Source organism: Cheilinus undulatus, linkage group 21, assembly GCF_018320785.1.
Source record: "Cheilinus undulatus linkage group 21, ASM1832078v1, whole genome shotgun sequence".
Classification (NCBI taxonomy): domain Eukaryota; kingdom Metazoa; phylum Chordata; class Actinopteri; order Labriformes; family Labridae; genus Cheilinus; species Cheilinus undulatus.
In genome coordinates, this window is record NC_054885.1 from 37,269,445 (window position 1) to 37,287,358 (window position 17,914).

The following is a 17,914-nucleotide window of genomic DNA, read 5'->3' on the forward strand; positions in this document are numbered from 1 at the left end:
TATTCTGGCTAAGATGGTCAGCTCTCTGTAGGGGACTGGAGTGTTTTACTATGAGGTTTAAAAAGAGAGAGAAACAGTGTGTGCAGACCTGAGGCAGGGCTTGAACCACCGTATCCAGAAGGGCTCTCATTCCTGTTGCCATCTTCAGCAGCTTCAGCACTGTGTGTGGGGGAGAGAGAGAGAGAGAGAGAGAGAGAGAGAGAGAGAGAGAGAGAGAGAGAGCGAGAGAGAGATCTTAAGTGTGGCCATTTAGCGGAAAATCCCTCAGGTTCAATTAAGGACTAAATGGGAAACATTAAACTGTGGAAAGGTCACTTCTTAATTTAAACCCTGTGAAACACACGCACTGGCATGCACATGCACACACAGACAGACACTCTCCCATATACACATGAACAGTTGTCGACACAAAAACAGACTTTTATACATGTGCTGCTTTGCTGCAGATAACTGACCTGTAAAAATAATAACAGGAAATCATTAATAGGAAAAGACCTTAGACCAAGTGTTTGTATCAGGGTTGGAAATTCACTTTTTTACCGACCTGCTGCTGTGGCTGGTGGATGTGAAAATCCACCAGCCACACATTTTCTCGACTGCTTTATTTTAATGGGCAGTATTGTGTGACTTACAATAATGACGTTTATAATATTCATATAGTGTGCTATTCCATAAGTGGCATTTTTCAACTATTAAGGAATCTTGCTTATTTTTACCACTCTCAAAACCAAGAAAAAGTGCATTTTTAGTTATTTCATGCTGCTTTGGCTGCAACTAAACCTCATCTGAGAGGCAAGATAATCTATTGTTTAATATATAAGCATCTTTGGTATAACAGCATCTTTGGGAACCCGATCACGTAGGTTTATGCTGGAACTGTAATAGCAGTGATACTCAACATGTGGCTCTTTTGCGATGATTTGTGGTGCATTAATGTCTTCATTTTAAATATTATTTCCTCAAAAAAATTTAAAAAAGAGAAACCTTGACCTCAGAAACCATCCATTGCAAGTCACATTAATCAATCTGTTTCCCACACTTCTAAAGCTGGCTTTATTTGTCTTTTTTTTCTGTATATTTCCATTGCCCTTTTTTGTAATTTTTGCCAATTCTTCAGTTTTCTTTGTCACAAAATAAATTTTTAAAGCTTTGAGCCCACTTTAGCCATGTGTTTTGCCAATTTTAGCCCATTTTTACTACTTTTATCCCGTTTTTTTGCATCTTTCATCCCACTTTTTGCTATTTGCAATTTTTTTCATTGGTTGCCATTTTTTGTCACTTTTTGTCCATTTAAGCTGCATGTTGCCATTAAATGCCACTCTTTTCAGCATGTTTGCCATTCTTTACTACTTCTTGCCCATTTTTCTTGTCTTCTCGCCTGTTTAAGTCACTTTTATGCACAATTTTTGTCTATGTTTTTGCTGTTTTTTGATTATTTATGCCACCTTTTATTTATTTTTTGGTAACCTTTCACCTATTTTTGCCACCTCCTGCCCTTAGTTTCCCCCATTTTTTCACTTTTTCACCCAGTTCTTGCCATTTTATGTGCACCTTGCCCCTTCTACCCATTTTTGCTACTTCTTTGCTGCTTTTTGACCTTTTATGCCACCTTTAACTTATTTTTATTGCCGCTTTTACACATTTTTGCCACTTTTTACCACTTACATTGTGGCTCTTGCAATGGTATTTCTTCAACAATTTGGCTCTTTGGTTGAGCAGGGTTGAGTAGTGCTGTTAGAACTACATTTACAAAAGAGTAGAGCTATTCTTGGGTGTGCTTAACCTGGGCAGAGTCCAATCCACAAAACAACCAAACTGCTCCCCCAAGCAAAAAACATGCAATTTGCATGCATGCAAATAAGGGAATATTCAAAAACTCTAAATTGCAGCCTTTCCATACAAATTAGTCTTGGTTCAATATCGACTATGTCACAAAGGCCTGATTGCCACAGGTAGTAAGAAAGGTACTATTTTATGCCATCTATAACCACTCTGGCTCCACTGAGTCAATTGCTGGTGTTTCCTTGTATAAACTTTTTGATTATAGCCATGAGCCATGGAACCTGTAGGACCAAAGCATGACTCACTTTTGAACAAAATCTCTCTCTTTTTTTTTGACCAAAAAACCCCCCTCTTTTTAAAGAAATACATGTTTCTGGCAATACATGCACAAAGTGTGCTCAACTGCCAGGCTTTATGGGCATGGTTGCAAATTCTTTAGGGCAGTGCGTCTAAGCATGCACTGCAGTTCTCTTCTGGGCTTCTCAGTTACTGGTGAGCTGTAAGAGTTCATTTCTAAATAAGAAACAATATAAAAAATATTTTACAAACTGAAGTCCCAATTGAAATTATTCTAAAATGCCTGATGATGAAAATCCTAGAAAAAAACAAAACACAGAGGATTTCGATGAAGGGTGTGCTCATACTAGGCGATCCTTACCATGCCTGGGTGTATTTTAGCCTAGAGTCCAGAAAGTTTGACAAGTGTGAGTAGGCTCTTCCATACATGAGCATAACATGTTTCCCTAGCCCAGGCATGGAAGGATAGTGGTAAAAGGGAATTAAAAAGCAGCTGAAAAGGCTTTACATTGGCAAAAATGGGTGGAAATCTAGTGAAATGAGAAGAAAAATGGATACAAACTGGCAAAATAGTGTTAACTGAGAAAGAAAAAAAAGGCAGATATTGGCAGAAATTGGTCAAACTGGCAAAAATGGGCATATCAGATTGTGAAATGTGGTTAAAATGCGAAAAATTGGGCATATAAAGTGGTAAAATGGGGTTAATAGTGTCAATAATGGGTCAACAAGAATTGGTTTAGAAGTGGCAAAAACAGGCAGAAAAAGTGGTGGAAAGGGTTTAAAATGGCAAAAATATGTTAAAATTTGTGGGAAAAAATGATTAAAAACTGTTTTAAATTTGGCAAAATTGGTGTAACCTGGCAACAGTGGAATTTGAAAAATATTCTTATTTTTTTTTAGGGAGACCCCCTCTTAGTGTCTCGCAACCCCCAAGGGGTCCTGACCCCAAGGTTGAGAACCAGTGGTTTAAAGTGTCATCTCTTTACTGCATTTGTTTATCAGACATGCTAGATGCTACTGCGGAAAATGCTTAATTCCCTGATATGGCTTTTTAGTAACAAAAGGTTGTCAACAATGTAAAATCAGAGGACTTTTATAGTGAATTGCTTGCTGGAAATAAAATGTGCTAATCATCTAATTAACTGAGCTTTAGCAGAATTACAGGAAGTTAGAATTTAAAAAAAAAAACTGCTGTCAGGAGCTTCAGTATTTACATCCACTGGTCTGACCATGAGCAAGAGCTTGTTCCATGTATTTCTTAGACTACTGACCAACTAGTCAGCAGCTCTAACACAGCTTTAGTGAGGCTTTTCTTATTAATACAGAGCTTAACAAGCAGGTTAATTTATCCACACATGAGATTAACTGTGGCATTTCAGGGATGGTTTATTTCCAACCCTGCCCTGTGTGTTATTTTATTTTTCACACGTGTGGAATGGTGAGTGTACCTCGGGCTATCCTCAGCACTCTCATGATCCTGATGATTGTGGGGTTGATGGGGAGGGCAGCGCTGATCTCGATCTCCTCCAGGGTGATGCCCATCACTGACAGAAGCACAATGGCCAGGTCCAACTGGTTCCACCTAGCACAACCACACAAATACACACTTGCATGTAAAGAGAGAAGGTGCACAGAGGAATCACACCACCAAGCACACACACAAAGATACACAGAGTAAATACAAACACTACTGTCTTGACAAACAAGTAAAAACGAAAAGTCTCATTACCGTCTGAATACTTCTTTAAATTCCTTCTTATATAAAGTGAGGTTTGAAGTTAATTGTGAGTTATTACATTACTCTCAGTGATATTATGGTTCCTCAGCCCCTAAATCTCCTAATAATCCATCTTGTAAAGCAAAGTGCCTGTCAGACTTCTCTTTCTGAGGCTTGAGGACAGATGGGAAACAGATGTTGCCAAATCAGGAGAACATGGCAGGGAATCAAAGCGTTTAAAGCCTCCAAAGCCATTGTGACATCAAACTTAAATACAGCCTTTTTTTGAACAAACACAGATGTATCCTGGGAAGTTTAACGTCTTCTGAAGTTAACATAAGTCCTTCTAACTTTTTGGAGGACAGTCAACAAAAATACATCCTTTGTGAAATAATCTAAGTGGTATTAAAACTGTGTGAGCTTTTACTGTGGATGGTAAATCAGGTGCATGTTCGATCTGAGATCACTCAGCGAAGCCCCCAGAGTACTAAAACATTTGGCACTGCCGATTCATTTGTTATGCTTGCCAAACTCTCTCATCTAAAATTCCAATGACGACAGTGTATCAGCCGCCGCCACTGACTCATTATCATCATGCACATTATTATGTTTCTCTCTGTTCAGGGCCTGGCTGACTGTGATTCCGCTTCTCTTTTCACGTTTTTCATCTTGTTTTACCTTTGCTTCTATACAATGCCTTTTTTGTGTACATGCAACCAATCCAAAACTCATCCCTGCAGGTGGTGGCCCAAGGTGTGTGAACCCAACCATGCCCCATGAAGGGATGCCAAGCCAACTTAATACTTGAGCAAGGTTCCTGTTCCTCAAATGCCACTTTAGGGAAGTTTTTTGAATTGCATTATATCTTAATCTTCCTTTGGGACCTTTTTGCCTTAAAGTCCCAACTAGGGGCTAATGTCCCTAGAGCACAGCTCCCTCTCAGGTCCACATGCACATGCAATGGCCATGGCTCTCTGCAAGAAAATGGCTGATTGCTTCCTCCAGGTGGCGACTGTACAGTCATTCCAATAACACACAATTAATGAAGCTTAGCATCAGTTCACGGCAGAGATGCACACAAGTCATTTTTTGCAAGTCCAAGTCAAGTCTCAAGTCTTTGGTCACGAGTCCAAGTCAAGTCTCAAGTCTCCATTGGTTGTAATGAGCGTTCTATGATCTGCCTCTGACGTCCAGTCTGCTTAGACCACTGCACTGTTCTATCTAAAGAATCTAAATCCTGAACTGTATTATCATCACCTCTAGGGTGGGGTATTGTCTGTGGCCGGCTCACCCAGGTGTGCGCATGTGTACACTTACATATGAACAGGACTTGACATTAACTTTTTTCACACCAGGCAGCCACCGTAACTAATGGTTACTAGCCACTCAGTGTTTCCACTAGCCACAGTTCTGTTGTTGGGAATGTATTTTCCATATATCATATGTACCTCTGCTATAAGATGAAACACATGCTCTCTCTTTTTCCCTCATCAACATAATCAGTTTAAGCTCTCCTCTTAATAAAGCTCCTCTTTGTGTATGTATGAAACACAACAGACACACGAGTCAGACTTTACTGATAGAGACAGACACTGAGACACTGGAGATTAAATGTTCTTATTTATCAGATATATTTCTTTAATGGTAGTTATTTTATACTAACACAAAAACACTAACTGTTTATGAACTGTTGATTCTGAGAAAATAAAAATAAAAACTCAATCAGCATTTTTAATTCTCACTCGGATGGATCTTAAACAGAGTATACTGAGTATTTCTCCATTCTTCTTAATAATCATCAATAATCATCATTTATGGTGTAAATTTCTTTATATGGGTAAAATCAAGCTTAATCTTACTTTATTCAGCTGAAATCCCCTGGACTCCTTAGTTACTAATTTATCTGTTACAGCCTCTTATCTGTCTGTCTCTGTTTCTTGCTGCCTCCATGAATAGTATTTAAAGTTTTAATGTTCCTGTCGTCATTTATGTCTGTTAATGATCAATAAGCGGAAATGCAGAAATTCCAACATGAATTTGTTCCCCATAAACATATGATATTAAGGGATTATTAATCAAATAATATTTTAACATTGCGCACACCTATGGCTCATGCGGGCAACACAGAGAGACACACAGCTGAAGCGCACACACACAGCGCTGATGCTGATCCTCTGTGGAGAGGAGCTTTAATTCAGGAGAAAAGAGTTCAGGTATTCTGAAACTTTTGTCCTCAACAGACTGAAGTCTGAAGTCTGCAATCTGCACAACCAACATGTTAACGTGCATTTCAAAGTAGGTGTGTGCGTGAGCGTTTCGTTTGTGTGCCACATGCAGCATGAACGAGGATGAGGAAGAGAGGTTGGTGCTGCGTAAAAGGCGCACGAACCATCAAAGAGAAGGGGAGGAAAGGGAAAAAGAGTGACGAGGGACAAGAGATCATGATGGAAAAATTAAAAACTGAAGATTGTGCACGAGTCTAAAATCACGAGTCCGAGTCGAGTCACGAGTCTTTTGTGCACGAGTCCAAGTCAAGTCTCAAGTCACTGATGTGTGCGACTTAAGTGCGACACGAGTCCAAGTCGTGGACTCGAGTCCCCATCTCTGGTTCAGGCCCCTCACTAATCCCTGCTTAAACAATGCTCATGCACCATGCTGCTGCTAGCAAAGATTCACCTCCTCCACCCCAGCCTCCTCCTTTATAGCCTAAAGCTTCAGTTGAACCCTCATATTCAGTTTCATGCTACTCTACAGTAAATTGTTGCTGAACTAATTGTCATTGTCCTCAACATCCATCCACCCATTTTCCTCCACTTATCCAGGACCAGGTCATGGTGGCAGCAGGGTAGGCAAGTCAGCCCTGACATCCCAGCCATCACTCTCCTCAGGGTTATTTTCCAGCTCTTCCTGGTGGATTCCAAGGCATTCTCAGGGCACATGAGATACATACTCCATACTCCAGCCAGTCCTACTGGCTGAATTAACTGTCCAACTCAGTGTGGCCATGGCTCAGGCTTAGAGATAAAGTGAGGAGTTAGGACATCAAGAAAAAGCTCAGAAGAGAGTAGCTGCTCCATTGGATTGAAAAGAGACAGTTGTGGTGGTTTGGTGGGTACATGATTTCATTGCCTTTTACTTACTCCGCCTTAGAGGTCTTTTGGCCTTGTCAAACCGGGAGGAGGCTCTAGGGTAAGCTAAAAACTTTCTGGAGGAATTATATATCCCCTTTGCCCTTGGGATCCTCCAGGAGGAGCTGTAAACCAAAGCTAGGGAGGGGGATTTCTGGGAAAACTTGATAAGCCTGCTGCCACCGTGACAAAGTCCAGATATCCAAAGAAAAAGGGTGGATAGATGGATGAGTCTTACCCACTTTTTAACTGTGGTAAATGATGGTGTAGTAGTCATACAGCCCTCTGAGGCAGAGACGCAGCTGCCATTGTTAGCATTCACTGAATAATGTCCCTTTATACTCGACCAGTCTGACTCACCCAGTAAAAACGCACCTGTTTAGCACACATACGACACCCACCTGCAAACTTAAAGTAAATTGAGGCATAAATAGTAGCGGGTTTCTGTTACTCACTACTCCATTGACCCAGTTCTGAAGCTGGCCTGATTGTGAACCCAGCTTATAAATCAAACTACGCACAATAACCGCTCACGGCTGTTGCTGACACAACATAAACAGAGACAAAGTGCCAGCTGATAACTGCATGATGAATTCTCTCTGTATCTGTTCTTCTCTCTCATTTTTGTCTTTGATCAGCCCACTTTCCCCTCCTTTAATCCATGTTTTCCCTATCTCCCCCTCCTCTGTTACCCAGTTTCTCCTCATTCTTTCTGCTCTTTTATTCATCACAACATTAAACCACCATCATGTAATCTAAGGTCCCTTAGAGCAGGGGTTCTCAATGTTGGGGTTAGGACCCCATTTGGGGTCATGATACACTGAAAGGGGGTCTCTAGATGCCTTAAAAAAACTAAGAATATCATTGAATGACACTGTTGCCACTTGACACCAATTTTGCATGACTTGAACTCATTTTTTTATCACTTTATCCCACCAATTTTGCCAATTTTAAACCCTTTCCACCACTTTTTTTCTGTTTTTCTGCCACTTCTGTACCAAATCTTGCCACTATCTGCCTACTGTTGGCGCTGTTGACACATTATTGCTAATATTAACTGCTTTTATCAATTCTTAAGCCACATTTCACAATTTGATATGCCCATTTTAGCCAGTTTCTGACTATTTCTGCCTCCGCTAACCCTTTTTTGCCACTTTATATCAATTTTCATCCCATTTCACCAAATCACCACCTATTTTTGCCAATTTAACACTATGTCAGCCACTTTTGAATCCCCTTTAACCACTTAATATTCCCATTTTTACCACTTAAACACATTTTTGCCATTTCTTGATTTTTTTTTGCCACTTTTATCTATTTTTTGGCATTTCTAACCTATTTCTGATACATTTAAAATCCAATTTCACCACCTTTCCTCCCATTTTTTGCCATTATTAACCCATTTTAGCTATTTTTAACATTTTTTAATTTTGCTTTTAACAAAACAAAATGTTTCTTTCATAAGAGTGGTTATTATTCAGGTTAAATATAAAATACCACAGCTTAACTTTAAAATGGACCATGATTTTGCTGGCCCCTAGGCTGGACCCAAGAAAGCTCTCACATTTTCCCCCCTAATGTGCAGCCTTGTCTGCACATGACTATTCTTGAATGTGCATGGCTGTGTTCAGCCACCTTCAGGTACAGTGGGGGTCCCCGGTCTCTGGCACCTTTATTTTGGTGGTCACTGCGTGAAAAGGTTGAGAACCACTGCCTTAGAGGGAGTTTTCTTGCTTGAACTAGTAACGTTTTCCTGGAAAGAGGCATCAGTCCTAGTGCTGTGCACATTTAGGTGATTGACAAATCAATTAGTCTTGGTTTGGAGTAAATGAATGTGGGAGAGTGGAGCTGAGGTCAAGTAAAGGTAAGATCAGTGAGGAGGAGTAATGGAGGCAGTGTATTATCACACAAAGATGGCTCACTTGATGAGACAGTACAGTTTGATGAAAGACTGATGAACTGCATTATTCTAACCCTGTAATGAAATTCGCCTTTAAATGATTGCTGCAACATTTCCAAATACATAACTGCACACGAAAATAGTTTATATCCACATATTAATATCAGTCACTCCTATAGAGACAAACCTGTAAACAGAGCTGACACAAATCCTTCAGGTTGTCCTTGACAGAGCTCATCATGTGTGATATTTGTCATGAAATCATATTCGCTCCACTTTATGGATTAGTCAAGTTAATAACAGAGCCGCTAAAATATTCTATAATCCTCTATATATCATTAAAGCTCTTACTTCTTATTCATTCATAATGATCAAAGCAGAGAGCAGATTTCTACATCCATTACACTTTCAACTCAATAAGTGTTTATTGTAGCTCTATTTTTATCATTGCCATAATTCAAGGATTAAAGCGTGTGTGAGTCCTGACGGCCGCTTCAAGGTTTTATTTTCATGTCAAGTATGGGCAGCTGAATGGACATAAAAATAGAGTTAAACTTTTATTCTTGGTCATATAGAATAGTTTTATGGAAAGATAAGCTCATTTTGCAGTAAATTATTTCGAACTTGCATACCCTACAGCCAGACTGCACCAGAGGGTCTCTGTTGGTGGGTCAGGACTAGAGGCCATGTGATTGGTTTGTCCAGCCCTGACAAAAACATCCCTGCTATTTTGATGCGTCAATGAGGGACAGAGGGAAAAAAAGAGAAACACAGGGGAGATGTGGCAGATGCACTTCAGTATCTGGTAATGAGCATCAAACTATCAGCATAACATAAAAATACTGCAGGGGTTCACAACTACTTTTTCTTGGAGCTACAGTTAACCCTCTGAAACCTGCTGGAACGCTGACGATCACAAGTGGTAGCGCATGCCTTGCATTCAATATCTCAGGAACCACACGACTGATCTCTAAGGAGTGAATTGTAATCTGAAGCTCACCTTTTTGCCAATCTATAGACAGCTCCTGGAATTTATATCCCTCCCATAACATTTTTAATCCAGGCACAAAGTGCAGTGTTTATGCTAAGTTTTTATACTACTATCTACATAGCTAAATCAATAATAATACTCCATCTCCATCTTCTTCCGCTTATCCGAGATCGGGTCGCGGGGGCAGCAGCCTTAGCAGGGAGACCCAGACTTCCCTCTCCCCAGCCACTTCGTCCAGCTCTTCCTGGGGGATCTCAAGGCGTTCACAGGCCAGCCGAGCGACATAGTCTCTCCAGTGTGTCCTTGGTCTTCCCCGGGGTCTCCTCCCAATGGGACTTGCCCGGAACATCTCACCCAGGAGATCCAGGAGGCATCCGGACCAGATGCCCGAGCCACCTCATCTGGCACCTCTCAACGCGGAGGAGCAGCGGCTCTACTCCGAGTCTCTCCCGAATGGCCGAGCTTCTCACCCTATCTCTAAGGGAGAGCCCAGACACCCTGCGAAGGAAACTCATCAGCTGCCTGTATCCGTGATCTTGTTCTTTCGGTCACGACCCACAGCTCATGACCATAGGTGAGGGTGGGAACGTAGATCGACCGGTAAATCGAGAGCTTCGCCTTTCGACTCAGCTCTTTCTTCACCACGACGGACCGGTGTAGAGACCGCATCACTGCAGACGCCGCGCCGATCCGCCTGTCGATCTCTCGGTACCCCATATTCCCGGAAGCACCCCCCACAGGATTGCCCAAGGGACACGGTCGAATGCCTTCTCCTGGTCCACAAAACACATGTAGACTGGTTGGGCAAACTCCCATGCACCCTCTAGGACCCTGCCGACCAGGACGAAAACCACATTGCTCCTCCTGGATCTGAGGATCGACTATCTGACTATCCGACGGACCCTCCTCTCCAGGACCCCTGAATAGACCTTACCGGGGAGGCTGAGAAGTGTGATCCCCTATAATTGGAACACACCCTCTGGTCCCCCTTCTTAAAGAGGGGGACCACCACCCCAGTCTGCCAGTCCAGGGGCACTGTCCCTGATGTCCACGTGATGTTGCAAAGGCGTGTCAACCAAGACCGCCCTACAGCATCCAGAGCCTTGAGGAACTCAGGGCGGATCTCATCCACCCCTGGGGCCCTGCCACCGAGGAGCTTTTTGACCACCTCGGCGACCTCAGTCCCAGAGATAGAAGAGCCCACACCCGAGTCCCCAGGCTCTGCTTCCCCATCGGAAGGCGTGTTGATGGGATTGAGGAGGTCTTCGAAGTATTCCTTCCACCGACCCACCACGTCCCGAGTTGAGGCCAACAGCGCGCCATCTCCACCGTACAAGGTGTTGACAGCGTACTGCTTCCCCCTCCTGAGACGCCGGATGGTGGTCCAGAATCTTCTTGAAGCCATACGGAAGTCATCCTCCATGGCCTCCCCGAACTCCTCCCACGTCTGGGTTTTTGCCTTGGCAACCTCTGAAGCCGCAAACCGCTTGGCCTGCCGGTACCTGTCAGCTGCCTCAGGAGTCCCCCAGGCCAAAAAGGCTCAATAAGACTCCTTCAGCTTGACGGCATCCCTCACCGCTGGTGTCCACCAGCGGGCTTGGGGGTTACCGCCACGACAGGCACCGACCACCTTACGGCTGCAGCTCCTATCAGCCGTCTCGATAATAGAGGTACGGAACACGGCCCACTCGGACTCAATGTCCCCCGCCTCCCCCGAAACTTGGTTGAAGCTCTGTCGGAGGTGAGAGTTGAAGCGCCTTCTGACAGGGGACTCCGCCAGACGTTCCCAGCAGACCCTCACAATACGTTTGGGCCTGCCAGGTCTGACCGGCATCCTCCCCCACCAGCGGAGCCAACTCACCACCAGGTGGTGACCAGTTGACAGCTCCGCCCCTCTTTTTACCCGAGTGTCCAGGACATGCGGCCGCAGGTCCGATGATACGACTACAAAATCGATCATCAAACTGCGACCTAGGGTGTCCTGGTGCCAGGTGCACATGTGGACACCCTTATGCCTGAACATGGTGTTCGTTATAGACATTTCATGTCGAGCACAAAAGTCCAGCAACAGAACACCACTTGGGTTCAGATTAGGGGGGCCGTTCCTCCCAATCACCCCCTTCCAAGTCTCACTGTCATTGCCCACGTGAGCATTGAAGTCCCCCAGCAGAACAAAGAAGTCCCCACAGGGATCGCTCTCCAGCACCCCCTCCAGTGACTCCAAAAAGGGTGGGTACTCTGAACTGCTGTTCGGTGCATACGCACAGAAAAAAAGGCAGGACCCGTCCCCCCACCCGAAGGTGGAGGGAGGCTACCCTCTCGTCCACCGGGGTAAACCCCAATGTTCGGCTGCCAGCCTGGGGGCAATCAATATGCCCACACCTGCTCGGCGCCTCTCACCAAGGGCAACACCAGAGTGGAAAAGAGTCCAACCCCTCTCAAGAGGACTGGTTCCGGAGCCCAAGCTGTGTGTCGAGGTGAGACCAACTATATCTAGCTGGTACCGCTCAGCCTCACGCACAAGCTCAGGCTCCTTCCCCACCAGAGAGGTGACGTTCCACATCCCCAGAGCCAGCTTCTGCAGCCGAGGATCAGACCACCAGGGTCCCCGCCTTCGGCCGCCGCCCGGCACACAACGCACCCAACCTCTATGGCCCCTCCTACGGGTGGTGAGTCCATTGGAGGGGGGCCCATGTTACTTCTTCGGGCTGTGCCCCATGGGTGCAGGCCCAGCCACCAGGCGCTCGCCATCGAGCCCCACTCCCAGGCCTGGCTCCAGGAGGGGGCCCCGGTGACCCACGTCTGGGCGAGGGAGATCGATTCCTGTCCTGCCGCTCCGCCATATGAGGTCTGTGAGCTGCACTTTGTCTTGTCCCTCACCTAGGACCTGTTTGCCTTGGGAGACCCTACCAGGGGCACAAAGCCCCCGACAACATAGCTCCTAGGGTCATTGAGACACGCAAACCCCTCCACCACGTTAAGGTGGCAGCTCAGGGAGGGGCAATGATAATACTATTATGTATAATTTATTATGTTTTATGTGAATAAAAAAAAAAAACTTAGCAGTGTTGCTATCAGTCCTCTAATTTAACACTGGAAGTAAAAGACAACAACTTCCTACTTTTTCTTCCTTTGTTTCAAGGCCAGCCTAAGATCAAGAGACAAGATAGTTACACTATATTGCCAAAAGTATTTGCTCACCTGCCTTGACTCACATATGAACTTAAGTAACAACCCATTCTTAATCCATAGGGTTTAATATGACGTCAGTCCCCCCTTTGCAGCTAGAACAGCTTCAACTCTTCTGGGAAGGCTCTCCACAAGGTTTAGGAGTGTGTTGATGGGAATTTTTGACCATTCTTCCAGAAGTGCATTTGTGAGGTCACAAGCTGATGTTGGACAAGAAGGCCCGACTCTCAGTCTCCAATCTAATTCATCCCAAAGGTGTTCTATCAGGTTGAGGTCAGGACTCTGTGCAGGCTCATCCACACCAAACTCTCTCATCCATGTCTTTATGGATCTTGCTTTGTGCACTGGTGCACAGTCATGTTGGAACATGAAGGGGCCATCCCCAAACTGTTCCCACAAAGTTGGGAGCATGGAATTGTTCAAAATCTCTTTGTATGCTGAAGCATTCAGAGTTCCTTTCACTGGAACTAAGGAACCAAGCCCAGCTCCTGAAAAACAAGCCCACACCATAATCCCCCCTCCACCAAACTTTACACTTGGCACAATGCAGTCAGACAAGTACCGTCAGGGCTCGACAGTGCGAGCGTTTCACTTGCATTTGCGCCTAAAAATAGTTGTGTGCAAACTGTAAAAAATATTTAGGGGCACATGTGCGCATAAAAAAAAATCAGCTGAAGAAGAGATCCACCCAGGGGGGCCTCACTTTGAGCGTTTTTTTCTTCTCTGTCTTACTGTACATCAGACTGGTTTGTGTATGATTAAAATGATGAAAGTATGTATATACAACGCTGTCTAAACATAAACTTTACCTGGTCTTCAAACCTTAGTAAATTAACCCTCAAGATATCCTTTTTTGGAGATCGGTGCCATCCGTGATCAGTTACATGCGAGCAGGGTCGTCTCATTCTGCCCTTCTCTCTCTGTGATACACAGAAACTCTGATTACGTCTGTCCCGTATTTTCACCTGCTGTTCTGCATCCTCTCTTGTCAAATGTCACTTTCTACAATTGTTTAGTTTGTTAATTTATGATAAAACTCCGTAAAGTTCCAGCGCTGGTTCTGATCAGGAATTAGTTGACGTCATTGAAGTTCTTCATGCAAATCAGCTGTTTTGAAATGAGGTCGCGGGTGGAAAAAAAATAATGAAGTGTTTGATTTATGGTGTTTCAATAAAAGAAAGGCTACTGCTGCTAACACTGAAGCAGAGACACAGTAAGGAAGAGAAAGTAGCAAAATGCATGAGCTGCTGTCTGTGAGGGAAGGAGTGCAGGGGTGTGTGTGAGAGGGGATAAGGGGGGGCCAGAGCAAGCAGATAGCTAATAAAGTAGAGTAATGTTATGATGAAAATAAGGTACCCCAAATGATGACCATTATTTCTGACTAAAAACAGATGGAAAAAACAATTTTTTTATTGCAACAAGTAATATTATCATTAAAAGAATTTGGTCATTTTTGTGACTTTCTTTCAAAACTAGTTGTGGTCACAGGTCTGTGGTAGTTTTTGGTACGTTATCCTTGATAAGGACTTAATTACAACTAAGAATTGTGTCATTGCAACTATCTCAGGCTTTATAGTAAAAACTTTGTATTCTTTATTATTGTATTAATGTATTTTCCTTGTTATTTTAAGGTAATTTTATAGAAATAATGTTAAGTGATTATGTTTGGGGGGGGGGGGGCTCATACCAGAGTCTGCTTAGAGTTGGCCTCCTTGACAATTTTAAGCATAGGGACAGAAATGTACTTAAGTTAATTATTATTATTATTCAGAGGACCTGGAGAATGTTTAAGGATAGATGGAGCTCTTGCACCCACAATTACTGTAAGATAGCCTAAAAATTAATAACATTAAAGACATAATTAAATTGCAATACTTTTCCAAAACTTGATGATTTAACGTTTCTGTACATTTTTTATACAAATTCATGAAATCATTTTGCTTTTAAATGTCTACTTACATCACGTTTATTACGAAAAACACATTATCTGATCAATTTTCATTGTGCCCCTAAATTTCTTTATGTGCTCCTAACTTTTTCAACTTAGGAGCACATGTGCTTCTTAGGAAAAAAGTTAGCGTCAAGCCCTGATCCAGACTTGAAACCCAGACTTGTCCATCAGATTATCAGATGGAGAAGCGTGATTTGTCACTCCAGAGAACGCGTCTCCACTGCTCTAGAGTCCATTGGCAGCGTGCTTTACACCACTGCATCCGATGCTTTGCATTACACTTGGTGATGTATAGCTTGGATCATCTGCTCGGCCATGGAAACCCATTCCATGAAGCTCTCTACGAACTGTTCTTGAGCTAATCTGAAGGCTACATGAAGTTTGGAGGTCTGTAGTGATTGACTCTGCGTAAAAGAGCATTCCTGCAGTGGTCAAGGTTATTTCAGATGCTGTATGAAAGTTTGCACAGGAAAAAATCCCCCCATGTGGCTCAAGATCAGAGCAGACAAAATCTTGTGCTCCCCTGCTACCCTTGCTATCCTTATGGAGGTCCCTGACCCCAGGTTGGAAACCAGTGTAGGACAGTAATTGCAGTATGGTTGTTTAGGCCCTGTCTTTAAAGGGGTCTTCTAGCCCAGCACCTCTTCCTTCCACTGTCATCACATCAGCTCTGATAATTTATCAGGTACCTGGTAAGGTTTGTCTTGTCTTTTGGTAGAGTCACAGCATGGCACAAATTTATAACTCTGTGATCACCTGATGTGACACAGTGACCATCATAAGAGACAAAAAGATTGTGTTGTCTGATATCTGCATTATAATTTAGGCTTCTCACTACAAGAAGCTGACAGATGATCTTTCTTGTGCCGCCCTTCAGTTACAGCTCAGCCTTTCAGTGCAGCACTTTAAAAACTAAGTGGACGCAGAAGTCTTGCACTGACAAGATGCTTTGCATGACATTTTGTGTTGTTAAGTAATGCTGCAAGTAAACACAGAGATGGAGAGGCAGAAAGGAAACCACCATCACACTTAGCCATACAAAAGCTATAAACCCACACTGTACCTGTCCTTGAAGAAGCGGCGAAAGCCGAAGGCGATGAGTTTGAGTACTGACTCCAGCACAAAAGTGGAGGTGAAGAAATAGTTGCAGTACTTCAGGGCGAGATCCAGAGACTAGAAAGAGAGAGTAAAAAAAAAAACAAAGTGGTGTGTGTGTGTGCGTGCGTGTGTGTTTGAGTGCAGTGGAGCATCAGCAGCATTGGCAGTGGAAAATGTGGAACTGGAAGTGTTCCTGTTGTTTGTAGAGTAAAATCAAGCATGCCAGAGGCAAACAGTGAGCAAATTCCCATTCACAGCAGCACAAACATTCATGCATACATTATGTCCCTACATAGGCATATTTTTTAGGGGAATTATAATTGCAGAATATTCAAATATTCCAGAGGCATGCATGGTTTAATTTTCTTAAGCAGCCTCTTCAGTTGCATGTTTCTGCAGAGACAGCCGTGTATTACTCCTTCTGTAAATAACTGGAGTTGTAGCATCTCAGAAGTGGAAGGCTGCCAAATGTCAGAAGCAACAGCTGACAAACACAGCCAAGACCTGTGATATTTATCTGATACTCGGTCACTCTGAGGAATCTTGTTCTATTTTAAAGGTCAAATGAGCATCTTATCTCAAGGATAATCATTTCTCTGCCTCACAAAAACACAATCAGGCTTTTGAGCGTCCATTCATCTCACATAAAAGGACAGGTACATGAACTGCACACCACACCGCTCTGACAGCAGCTCACATCAAATCAGCAGAGCAATCACAGCTCTTTGTGTGGACTGGACCCACTTACAACAAATGCTACAGAGCTGGGGTGCAGTTTCATGGTGGCTGCAGTCTATGATATCACTGTGTGTTTTTCAAGCTTTTTGGGGAGACTTTATGACGTAGCTGTAGTCAGGGCTGCAGCAACATTTTGATGGGTGTGAATATGCTGCATTAAGTACAGCAAGAAGTTATTCCAGATAAATACAATGAGTTTCTGCAGGGTTAGGCTGGGGCAGTAGACAGCTGAATCTTTAGAACATAATAAAATGTGGCTTGAATTCTGCAAACCCTGGCCCAAGCTTCAACAAACTCAGAGACTGACCCTGAGCTTTGAGTTTTGGCCGTTGGTGAAGAAATCTGTCTCTACTCGCTAACACACAGACTAAATCCACATCCTCACACTCATAGCCAACCATTCCTTCTTACGTGAGGTTGATTGTAGTGCTCTAAGGACATGGTGATGACGTTGATGCAGATGATGAAGGTGATGATGAGGTCCAGGTAGTGGTTTGTGCACAGTGTGTGGATCCACAGGCGTACTGGGCCATAGCTGGAATAGTACGGCAGCTTCTGGGCTTCTGTTGGTAAATACAGACGGGAAAAAGAGCTTGTAAGCTTCAATTAGAATCTGAGTCTTGATGTTATGGGTTGGGATTCCTTTCTCCTGCCAATTATGATGCAGATCATCGTTGAGGTGGTCCACTGTTAATACCTATCATGTTTAGTAATTGGATATATCCGCTGATTTAACAGCGGATCAGTCTATGTAGCACTGTAGTGTGCTTAGATCTCCTACAGATGGCAGTGTACCCTGATAAAGGGAGTGCAAAAGCCATCCCTTTAACTTTGCAAAGCAGATGGATTTTGCAGCCTGCAGAGCTGCAATTTTCTGTCTGACAATGATTGTGACAAACTGAAAATGGAACCAAAAAGAAATATCACCCAGCTCTGGTAAAACTTCCCCTATAGCTTCACTCAAGCTAATTGCGTCACTGGTGGCAGCCGTTGTTTACAGGCTTGCAATACAACTAAACCATGACTTAACTAACTTGTGCCAAAGCTGGTCAGGAGAAGAGCAAAAGCATGTTTTTCACCAAGAACGCTTGGTCTGGTTCGTTCTCAGACTGGGTACAATCAC

General features: G+C 43.5%; 1 protein-coding gene across 3 annotated transcripts in view; it reads right to left on the minus strand.

The window, feature by feature from the left end:
- Positions 1-17,914, minus strand: part of LOC121503695 (voltage-dependent T-type calcium channel subunit alpha-1I-like) — a 176,231-nt gene that overhangs the window by 52,643 nt on the left and 105,674 nt on the right. For all 3 annotated transcript variants that reach the window (XM_041778221.1, XM_041778220.1, XM_041778222.1), the window contains 4 exons: positions 17,203-17,354; positions 16,019-16,128; positions 3,528-3,661; positions 89-159 (listed from right to left, as the gene is read on the minus strand). In XM_041778221.1, coding sequence (XP_041634155.1) covers positions 89-159; positions 3,528-3,661; positions 16,019-16,128; positions 17,203-17,354 — 467 coding nt within the window. The remainder of the gene's footprint in view (positions 1-88; positions 160-3,527; positions 3,662-16,018; positions 16,129-17,202; positions 17,355-17,914) is intronic.